At 40.0% G+C, this 12244-nt stretch overlaps 1 protein-coding gene across 1 annotated transcript in view; it reads left to right on the top strand.

Moving 5' to 3' along the window:
- Window positions 1-514: 514 nt before the first annotated feature.
- Window positions 515-12244, top strand: part of LOC119425024 (calcium/calmodulin-dependent protein kinase type II subunit beta) — a gene marked incomplete at its 5' end in the record, with an annotated part of 28748 nt that continues 17018 nt past the window's right edge. Inside the window, 2 exon segments of the mRNA XM_037692546.1 lie at window positions 515-586; window positions 4856-4890. Coding sequence (XP_037548474.1) covers window positions 515-586; window positions 4856-4890 — 107 coding nt within the window.

Raw genomic sequence — 12244 nt, forward strand, 5'->3', positions numbered from 1 at the left:
AGGTAGGTAGGTAGGTAGGTAGGTAGGTAGGTAGGTAGGTAGGTAGGATCCAAGGATGCAGACTCACATGAGAGAACATTGAGTTTGGGGAGTGATGAGGCAAGTGGTGACAGCTGAGCTAAATGAATACAGGAAGCAGGTGTGAAGGGTTAACAAAGAACAAAATGGGCTGAGGGGAAAATGGCTGATGACACAAAGAGACAATGGAAAATTAAACACAAGGAATCTAAAAAAAAACAACTCAAAATCTAAAGTATGAAATAATCAACAAACAAAACAAAATAAACCAAATCTGTAACAAAGCAACCAAAAAGCCTCAAATCTACAAAACAAAAATGCAAAGAACAAAGGGTCATGACACCATGGAACAATCTTAAGTAAGAATTAACTTGTCTGACTGTATTTCAGCTTTATTCTATCCCAAAGTCCTAAATGAATTACACAGTATGTCTTAACAAATATTTATTTTATTTAAAAAAAAACAATCTAATTGTCCCATTGTGCTGTGTTTCAGTTGGCCGGCAGACTACAGCCCCCGCTTCTGTCAGCGGAGTAGCAGGAACCACTGCAGGCATCGTGGAACAAGGTACATATTTTCCCATTTTCTTCCTGCCTCCCATAAGCCTTTACATATTTTCCTCTCACAGATCTGACACCATTAAATGGAAATCTCTCAGAATTACAGCAACTGCAGCTCCTTCTTGGCCTGTTTTAATCTTCCTTTTTAAATCTTTCTCTCCCACCCCGTTCTCCTTTAATGCATCTCAAATATTTGCCAAGGTAAGCGGCCTCATCGCTCATCTGAGAGATCAGGGTATTACTCCTCAGATATTTTCCCCTGGCATGAGTTAAAACGTCTTTTGGTTATGGAGGAATTAGAAGATGAAACAATCCAGTTTGAAACGTATGCAGAATTAAAGGTGTCAGGCTTTAAATCAAAATATTCATTCGTTCTGAAGCACAACTGATGCAAAGGGCATGCACACCCACATGGTGCTTCTGTGTCAATGTGTGAAGGGGATTAAGCTCCACATGACTGTTGCTTTCTGTGCCGTTTCCCTTTTTTTTAACTGTTCTTTCCCTCTGCCTGTCTGAGTGTGTGCAAATGTGTTCAAGAGTAAGTCTGTTATCAAAATATCTCATGAACCACTGGGGGTATTTTGGTGAAACCTTTCAAAAGTTATCTTTGAACATGTACTGTATCTACAACTGATAAACCTCTGGGTCATCATGTACAAAGACTTGTGTGGATTTCCTACTGAAACATGGTCTATGCTTAAATCGAGAAAACAGCGTACACACAAATAAATCCAGATGTATGAAACCGCACTTATGCATGAATCCAAGCACACTTCATTTGTACATTCCAATCAACATGGAATTGAGCGCACATGAGAGAAGATCCAACTCCTTTCTTGACACGCCTACATTTAAATATGCAAATAGATTTTAATATGCCCTGCACCTGAGGAATCTCCTCTCTGCACAATCTAAAAGTATGTCTACACATGGAAAAAGAGGAACTTCAGGGAATGTGAGTTGGAGACGGTTCTCAGTGAGGTAGAGGCTCGTAAAAACATTCTGTTTGGCTCGCTGTCCTCTGGCATTAGCGCCAAGTGCAAGAAGAGTGAGGGGAACAATATGTGCGAAGCTGTAAATGCTGTGGGGTCAGAGCAGTGCACACCCACAGAAATTAATATAAAATTGCTGGACATATTTGGATGATTAAATTAATTTACTCACTAAGAAGCTAACCATCTAGCTCCGTGCCAGCTTGTAGTCTGTTCCCAACCATGCTGTTCATTAGAATGAATGAATCGTGTGTAGGCCACCTCGCCACCATGTTGGTTAGTTGCTTTTGCACATCATGTATAATTTGCACACTGATTAAATGAAAATGCTTCCTGTTAAGATTAACCTACTCACCATGTGATGGTACTTTTATAGAAATGTGTGTGCAGTTGATAGCTCCAATTACATTTGGAAAACTGTCTGTTTCTGCAAATTGTGCTGTAATGTTGTCCTATTAAACTGCATTGTAGGGAATTTGGTATACCTGTTTGACATCCGGGTAACTCCATCCCACACAGCTGGCATGGCTTGGCTCAGGGTGGACTAGCACAGTCCCGATTGGTCTGCCAGCTCCCTCTGGAATGCCCCTGTTGATAGGCACCCCAGTGTGGCCAGTAACTGTGTGTATACAGGCAGCACATGGCTCCTCACTGGGCCGTGCTCCAAGATCAGACGCAGCTCCATGCACAGTTCCAAAAAGATTGCCCTTGGAAGCCTAAAACAACTGATAAGCCAGTCATCATCATGGGCCAGAAAATCTTCTGTCTCTAAATACATGATCTCTGCGTATTGTGCCATTTGCTATATCCTCTAATAAGACTAAAGCCATTATTATTAACAGTATTTTGGGCACCATTTTGCAGATGTTTTTATATCCACCCATCTAATGGCATACATGTGAATGCATTATTTGTTCATCATGTGTGTCCAGTGTGTACAATAATAGTTTTCACATTATTAACAGTTTCCTAGTATCACCACTAAGTACCATACCATACCATTTTATTTATAGAGCACTTAAAACAGCTACAAGGCCAACCAAAGTGCTGTACAGACAGAACAACAGACAACACACGAAGCAATATACAAAATGAAGTAAATCAAAAATATAGACATAAAAATGATGCAGATAATAAATATGACGACTCAAGTGTCACCAATGGACAAATAACCATTAGAAACATTCATACACCAGCTATGACATTGGCAGGGGGCTGTGTAATTTTCCACAGTCATTTCATTCTTGATACATCTAAAGATTTGTGTGAAAAAGTGCTTACACCATGTTTTTGTACGTAGGCACCAATTGTACATGAAGCCCCTGGAGTCAACGTCCTGATGCATGCTCAGTAATCCAGGTGGATAAATCTAACAAGGTTGAATCAGGTCCTCCGGATGGATTCTTATTTGTTGAAGAAGAATCCGTCCAGAGGACCTGACTCATCCTTGTTAGAACTAACAACCAATTGTTAGCACCTTGATGGCTGCTTTCGATTTGCATCGAGCTGAGTGATACTAGCAATCACAGCATTGTAAGAGAGGGACAGTTGAACAAAGAGGCCTCCACCCCTGTTTAATGATGGATGGGTTCTTTTCACAAATATAGCTTCCTTCACTTCTCTCTCAAACCATTGTTCCTCTTTATCAATCAAGGATGTGCACATCTTCATCCCTGAAAGCCCGATGGTCTGCAGGTGAGTGTAGACTGCAGAGTCCTGGCCTGATGATGTTGCTCTTCTCTGCTGGACCATCCTTGTGGCTGTGTAGTTTCCCCGATGTAAGACTGATCAAGGCACGCCTCAGACTGAACAGCATACACAGTATTACTCTGTTTGTGCCGGAGGACTGGATCTTTGGGATGAACCAGTCTTTGCCGTTATGTATTTGGGGGTTTAAAAGCCACTGGGATGTTGTGTTTAGAAAATAAACGTCTCAGTTTCTCTGAAATTCCCGCAACATGTGGAATGACCACTGGTCTAAGTGACAGCATTAATTATGCTAACAATCAGTCTTAATGGTACACCTTGTTGGTGAATTTTGGGTAAACCATACAGATTAGGCGTGGTCTCCCCTGGGTACAGTCTGTGGTACAGAATACTGTCTTTAGCATTGTCCTGCTCCAAATATTTTATGCACTCTATCAACTTCTTCTTGTAACCACTTCCTGGTAATATTGTGTATGCTGCTCAGTGTCAGGAGGGCTGTGATCAGTCTTTTATCAGGGAAATTAAACAGCCACTGGCCAAAAGGATGGCCCAGCACAGAAGATCAACATCATCAGGCCAGGACTCTGTGGTCTACACTCATCTCCAGGCCAGCGGTCACTCTTTCAGGGATGAAGATGTTCACATCCTTGATCGAGAGGAACGATGGTTTGAGAGAGGAGAGAAGGAGGCCATCTTTGTGAAGAGAACCCATCCATCATTAAACAGTGGCGGAGGCCTCCATGTTCATTTGTTCAACCGTGTTCAAATGGCTATAACCCGATCAGTTTTACAAATATTATGCTATAATTTGGTGTGGTAGTATCTGAGAGTTATCCTCACCACATACTTCAAGCACTAACAGACCAAGAGATCTCACATGAGCTCACACAAATTGTTATTTTCAACGTTTGACCAAAAGTGCTAGAACTCCATCCTCTTTCACCTTGAGACAATCTTAGTCTAAAACTCTGCCATGAAAAGTTGACTTTCCTTCAAGGCTTTTAAATATAGTCATTATTTATTCACCAAAACACACTTTCTAGCTCATTTTATTTCATTCTTTGTTTTGATCTACCCCATCAATAATCCAACCTATTGAGATTAACCGACCCATTATCACACACCTGCATCTCTCTTCCACTTCCTTTATAGTTCCACTCCTAATCTCTCCATCTATCTGTGTCTGTGTGTCTATTTGGATTATTTCGAGAATTAGCCCCCCCCCGGCGCCATCATCCCTGATGTTCTCTGCTTATCTAATGCTTTAAGCGGTGGATCAGGGTTAGGAGGTGCCAGTTAAATGGAGATGTTTACTGTGTTTTTATAGTGTGTGCGTGTGTGTATTAGGGTGGTGTTCTGTTTTTAGGTAAAACAAAAAGAGTTTTTTTTTTTTCATATTTTTGTCACATTTGTAGTTTCAAACTTGCTGATGAACGGGGGTGTATTTTTCTTTATTCATGCATGGTTAGCCCTGCATGTGCCTTTGTGTGAGCAGATCTGAAGAGTTTTGGTCATCCAAAGGTTTAAGATGTGCACTCTTTCATCTGAGGGTGTGTCATTCTGCTTCTCTGCAGCAGCCAAGAGTCTCCTCAACAAGAAGGCCGACTACAAGGTAACAGGAACTCTTTCCTTCAGTTTTAAAATTATTTCTCTATAAATCCCACTGCAGTGTGCTATTTAAACATGTTTTTTTTTATATAAATAACTTAATTAAATACAGAAGCAACATGCGACTAAACTTTGTGAAATAGTGAAGTCATGATTTTAATGGTTTATCTTAAAGCATAAATAAATTCTGGTATGAATGTTCTGCCTGGACCATTTAAAAAAGTTTATCAAAAATAAATCAGATATATATATCAATATTTCTATGGAGTAGTTAAAAATGCCACTAACAAATAAATGTGGTGCCAAAAAAAATCTACAAATTCAAAAATATATATTTTTTAAATATACAAATGAATAGTATTAAAATAACTTAATACACAAGAATGCATTCATCAAGTTACTGCTGTGATTTATTGTCATATAAACAAGCATATCCACTACAATGTTTACACTTATTTGTTGGTTTGGATATTAATATAAAAATACAACCCACACCAGGACACTAAAGAGTATTGCTTTTTTGTCTAACAAGCATGTTAAACCAAAATAAAGATGCATACCCCAATACATTCTTCTCATACTTCTGATGAAGTATAAATCAGCTTTAAGTCTTTCTAAACAATTATCACTGTGTGAGGGAAGACACTGACCTTGTTCAGACTTGGCACTAACATCTGTCCGAGGTGATCTGAGTGCATCAGGATGGCTCTCCATACGTGGGTGAACAGCATCAACCTGCATTAAAGACGTCTTGAGTTCGTCTGAACACAAACCGTTGTGAGCTAAACCTCCGAATGAACTGACGTGACTTCATAAAGATGAAAAACCACCTCCACTGTATGCTCATTAAAGATGAGACTATTTTAAAGATATGTTAGTTAGTTAGTGTTTATTTGATATAAAGCAAGTAACCGATAGCTCAGACAGATGTGCACTTACAGCTGTCCTCTGGTGACTGAATCAACCAATCAACCAGCACTCTGCTAGATCTAAGCAAAGACTAAATGATGCTTTATCACATTCATACACCGATGGGACACACATCGGAGGCAATGAGGGGTCCAGTGTCTTGCCCAGGGACACTTTGGCATGTGACTGCAGGTGGAATTGAACCCCCAATTCTCCCATTGGAGAACGACTGCTCTAGCCACTCAGCCACAGCTGCCCCACTGGGAAAAAAGGAAATGAACAAATCAATAGTGTCAATTTTGCCTGCATTTTAGAAAACCACCCATCTTCTCTCAAAATAAGAATTGATAGCACTGAACAAGAATAGAATTTGTTTCCAAACCCAAGTCAGTGTTGGATATAAAGGTGAAAAATGATCAGCACTGCCAAAGCAATATACTGTAAATCTGTAGGATTAGCATGCATGGACAGAAAACTGTTCAGTGTTTTAGCTTGATTAGAAGAGCGAGACAGAAAGAATCAGAAGTGAGTCTAACGTGTGCTTTTATTGTGAAAGTTAGTGCTTGAGTTCTGATTGCTGCCTGTTCACTTAACTGATCCACTTCAGCTTCTGGCACAGCAGCCACTTTGCACCACTCTGCTGCAGACATTTTTCACCAGAACAATTCTCTGGTGCCAAACTAAATTAAAGAATTGGTTTGTGTGATTTTTAATTTCCTAAAGAGACTTCTGAGATGCTGAATCTGCAGGAACTTAGACTCAGACCTCATTAGTCATCCACTGTGTGTTTGTATCATTTTTTTTTTTGCTGTTTATTCCTGCAAATGTTTGTGTAGTTTGCCGTGCACTTCTGGTGAGCATGTGTGGTTTTGTGTGGTGTCATGCACGATGTGTTGGCATGAGTTAGTGACAAGGCTCTGCAGAAACTCTGGAGATGCAGGGGTTTTCAAAAGCTGCATAGTGAGTTGGGCAAATATGTCTTCAACACAAACAGAACTTTTCCCAGAACTCTTAAAGTTGCAAAAGATGATGATTTTATTCACCGTTTCAGGTGCAGAACAGCAGAGCGATGCATAAATGTCATGGTTACTTTAGTTGGATATTTCACTTTACATGAGCATCACCACAGTCCTTCCCAGTTAAAGACTTGAAAAGTGGAAACAAAAGAAGTACACCCACAGACAGGTAGATAAAAAGTAAGCAAAGTTCTTAAAGGAATGCATACGCTGCCTTTCATGACCGAATTTTAAACTTTGAGCTGTTTTGGTCAAACCTTGTATATGACGTTATGGATGTGAGAGGATCTGTGTGTGTCTGTGTGATTTTTCTGTCCTGCCCTCAGTGTTTCGTCCTCTTGTAATCAACTCCTGCCTCCTCAACCTGTCGTCCTTCCTCAGGTGTCTGTGTTTGTCCCCTCATTAGTTCATTCAACCTTTATTTCTACAGGTTAATCCCATTGAGCGTCGGGGACTCATTTACAAGAGAGACCTGATTTATTACTTTATGGAAAGAAAATAAATTATATATATATATATATATATATATATATATATATATATATATGTGTAGTATATTGCCATTCATCTTAAAATATTGAGATATTAATTTTGGTCCATATCGCCCAGCCCAAAAGGTAAACAACAATGGTAGACTCAATGAAAGCACAAAAAAGTCTTTCTTGTGTGTTTCCTTGTCGTTCCTGTCTGTGGATTATTTCTTGTGGCATCATGTTCTGCTCTCTTCCCGTGTCTCCTGAGTTAAGAAGTGTGTCTTGCTGTCACGTCAGCGTTTGCTTCTGCTATTTAATTAAATTATTTATTTATATTTCTAGCTTCCCGAGTTCTGTCTGCACTTTGAGTCCAACAAATCCTACAGATCATGACAGGAGGATTTCATGCAACAGGAGAACTCTTACAAAATGTGTCGCTACCGTGATGACTCTCAGCTACTTTCACATCAAACCTTAGCTCAGCATCTGTAATAAGTTAGAGCTATATGGTGTCTGGAGCGGCACAGTGGATAAGTTGGTAGAGCTGCTGCCTCTCAGCAAACAGGTCGCTGTTCTAATCCCAGTCTGGAGGCCTTTCCGGGTGGAGTTTGCATGTTCTCTCCGTGCATGTGTGGGTTTTCTCCAGGTACTCCAGTTTCCTCCCACAGACCAAAAACAGGTTGAATGAATGTTAGACTGATTGGTAACTCTAAATTGTCTCTAGGTGAGAGTGAGAGAGTGGATGGTTGTTTGTCTCATTTGTCTCTATGTGTCCCTGTGATGGACTGGAGAACTGTGTTCCCCACCCCTCGCACAGTGACTGCCAGACATGAGCGCCAGTGACCATAAAAGGAAGAAGCGGGTACAGATAATGGATGGATATATGGTGTTTGCTATTTTGATTAACTATGGTAGCCATCTTGAATAAGACTAACTCCAAAAGTTTATCCATTATAGAAGTTCATCCATTTATTATTTTTAAGAGTTTTGTTAAAATGTGCCCAATGGTTCATGCTGTTTTCTAAAAGTCTTCCATATCAACAAACGCTGTGCACAGTGGAAGACCTTCAGAGTTTAGATGGTATGATTTTATACTTGTTCTGTCTTAGCAATATTTTTTTTTACTAAATGTGAGATCAGCCATAGAAAGGACATCCTGAAATATACCAGATGTTTGGGTTTGTAAGATTTTACTCCAGTAGTTTTCCTCATATGCATTTCTGAAATGCGGGTACGCACTCATTGTAAACAAAGTTCTCAGTTGAATTTACTGAAAACCAAGAGGAAGCTTGAGTCAGATGGTTGATCTACAAAACAGATTCCAAAAAAGTTGGGACACTAAACAAATTGTGAATAAAAACTGAATGCAATGATGTGGAGATGGCAAATGTCAATATTTTATTCGTAATATAACATAGATGACAGATCAAAAGTTTATTCTGAGTAAATGTAACATTTTAAAGGAAAAATATGTTGATTCAAAATTTCACAGAGTCAGCAAATCCCAAAAAAGTTGGGACAAGTAGCAATAAGTGGCTGGAAAAAGGAAATTGAGCATATAACTAACAGCTGGAAGACCATTAAACACTAATTAGGTCAATTGACAACATGATTTGGTATAAAAAGAGCTTCTCAGAGTGTCAGTGTCTCTCAGAAGCCAAGATGGTAAGAGGATCACCAATTCCACCATTGTTGCGCAGAAAGATAGTGCAGCAATACCAAAATGGTGTTACCCAGCATAAAATAGCAAAAACTTTTAAGTTATCATCATCAACCGTGCATAACATCATCAAAAGATTCAGAGAATCTGGAACAATCGCTGTGCGTATGGGTCAAGGCCGTAAAACTCTACTGGATGCTCGTGATCTCCGGGCCCTTAAACGTCACTGCACCTCAAACAGGAATGCCACTGTCAAGGAAATAACAGAATGGGCTCAGGAATACTTCCAGAAAGCATTGACAGTGAACACAATTCACCGTGCCATCCGCTGTTGCCAGCTGAAACTCTACAGTGCAAAGAGGAAGCCATTTCTAAGCAAGCGCCACAAGCTCAGACGTTTGCACTGGGCCAGGGGTCATTTAAAATGGAGTGTGGCAAAATGGAAGACTGTTCTGTGGTCAGATGAGTCACGATTTGAAGTTCTTTATGGAACACTGGGATGCCATGTCATCCGGACCAGAGAGGACAAGGATAGCCCAAGTTGTTATCAATGCTCCGTTCAGAAGCCTGCATCACTGATGGTATGGGGTTGCATGAGCGCTTGTGGCATGGGCAGCTTGCATGTCTGGAAAGGCACCATTAATGCAGAGAACTATGTTCAGGTTCTAGAACAACATATGCTCCCATCTAGACGTCATCTCTTTCAGGGAAGACCCTGCATTTTTCAACACGATAATGCCAGACCACATTCTGCAGCAATCACAACATCATGGCTACGTAGGAGAAGGATCCGGGTACTGAAATGGCCAGCCTGCAGTCCAGATCTTTCACCTATAGAGAACATTTGGCGCATCATAAAGAGGAAGGTGCGACAAAGAAGGCCCAAGACGATTGAACAGTATTAGACATGAATGGGAGAGCATTCCTATTTCTAAACTTGAGAAACTGGTCTCCTCTGTCCCAGACGTCTGTTGAGTGTTGTAAGAAGAAGGGGGGATGCCACACAGTGGTAAAAATGAACTTGTCCCAACTTTTTTGGGATTTGTTGACGCCATGAAATTTGGAAACAACAGATTTTTCCCTTAAAATGATACATTCTCTCAGTTTAAACTTGTGATCTGTGATTTGTGTTTTATTCTGAATAAAATATTAGATGTTGACACCTCCACATCATTGCATTCAGTTTTTATTCACAATTTGTTTAGTGTCCCAACCTTTTTGGAATCCGGTTTGTACATTAGGCTGGTTTTAGTCTGTGTAGTTGAGTAAATATGGAGGAACTGTATATGTGTAGAACATACCAACACTCACAGCTATCCTTAAAGTTTGCTTACAGTTTTTTAATCTAAAGACATAAAAAAACAAAGGTGTAAACAATAGTTTGCAAATTTAACCTAATACTTTGTTTTTCTTTTTACGTTACAATGAGGACATTTAAAAAGAAACATTCAACAAACCCAATTAGAGAGTATCACCAGAACAGCACATTTAAAAAAAATAAATACACAAAAAACAGAATTTATAAATTAAATGTGACCTGTTGGGTATTTTCCAACAAATAATTATATTAAACATGATTTTTCCTCTTTTCTGAAGGTAATCTAAAGAATGAGGATTAGAGATATTGTTAAGGAGCCAGTAAGAAGCAAAGAGAGAGATGACTGGTGCTGAGACCATCTGGATGACGTTCTGATCTCCTCTGTCTCCACTGAATGTTCCTCTAACCTGCGTCTCTCCATCATCCCTCAATCATTCCCGCTCCCTTTATTTTTCATTTCTAATTTAGCCCTTTTTGTCCAGGGGCCTGATGCTAATCTCAGATTATTCCAGCCAGATGAGTAATCTGTCATTACATAATCACAGGGCTGACTTTAGCCGTAACATAATGTTACACAAAGGCACACAATCTGGAAACTATTTTAGTATTCCCATATATTCACAAGCACCAGTTTTTCTTTTTCACTATTTATTCTAGTTTTTGTCGCGTGTATTAAGAAAAATATTTTTCAGACAGAAGCAGCTGTCTGTAAATCTGCACGAGCTGAACACTAATATAGTGATAAGCAGTGTCGTCTCACAGCAAGAAGGTCCTGGGTTCAGCCCAGGAGTTTGTACGTTCTCTTTTTGGTGTGAATGTTCTCCAAGTCCGGTTCTCCCACAGTCCGGCATAGGCCTCACTTAAAACAGAGATATGAGATTTGCCTTTTTAAATAAACAATAAAGAAATAAATGAAAAAGCTGCAGTACCTCGAGACCACACAGAACAGCTGGATCAAGTATCAGTACTGCAGAACTCATAGGGATCAATATGAGCACGGAGCCGAGACTGAAACATTGTTTACATTGCCAAACCGAAGAACCAAACTCAACCCAGGGAATATAAAGTCAAAAACCACATATCAGAACCACCAACACCCGTGCAGAGAGAAGATCAGAGGGACGGGCCAAACCAGAACCAAACACTACTGGATGGTAAAAGAAAACCCAGTAAGCAAAAATCCCTTCATCAACCTCAAAAATATCAAAAGCACACATCATAGTTTCAAATCATCACAAAATGAATATTAACTTTTACCAACAAAACGTGCACTCAAATTTCACCTGTTTTTAAGTGAAACACAAACTATCTAGTGGAGCAATTGTTACATTTGTTTTCACCAGTTCCTGCTGATTCTTTGCTTTTATCATGACAGGAACTCTTTAGTTAGTTCACATCTGCCCTGTGGTTCAGTGTGAAGAGGATCAGTCTGCTCAAGGGCATGTGCCATCCATCCTTCCATTCACTGCTGTTTATCTGCGGTCGGGTCACTGAAACCACAGGTTTAGTATAACTCAGTGGATACTAAGGTGTTTTCAGGCCAGAAAGGATTTTTAATTCCTTCAGTAAATTCTGGGTAGAGTGACGTGCACGAGCAATCTGAATCAGTATTGGCTCTGGCTCTTTACAACCAACAGTGGAAACTGAGTTGCAGACAGTTCAAAGTCGTCCCTTGTTTAATATTTTTCCTTGACAAATGCAGATACACACATTTGTGCTTTGCTTTTCCACTTAAGGATTAAAGAAGGGCCAGATCAGCTCAGGAGATGAAGGGTACTCGCGTGACAAGAACTGTGGTACAACCCTCACCTCGAACGTCTTGTACAACCTACTCACTAAATACTTGAAACAAGAAGATCTTCAAGATCCCGTTTCCTTCAAACCTCATATGGGGCGGCTGTGGCTGAGTGGTTGGAGCAGTCGTCCTCCAATGGGAGAGTTGGGGGTTTGATTCCACCAGCAGTCACATGTGGAAATGTCCC

This window comes from Nematolebias whitei, chromosome 18, assembly GCF_014905685.2.
Source record: "Nematolebias whitei isolate Nwh7 chromosome 18, NemWhi1, whole genome shotgun sequence".
In the NCBI taxonomy this organism is placed as follows: domain Eukaryota; kingdom Metazoa; phylum Chordata; class Actinopteri; order Cyprinodontiformes; family Rivulidae; genus Nematolebias; species Nematolebias whitei.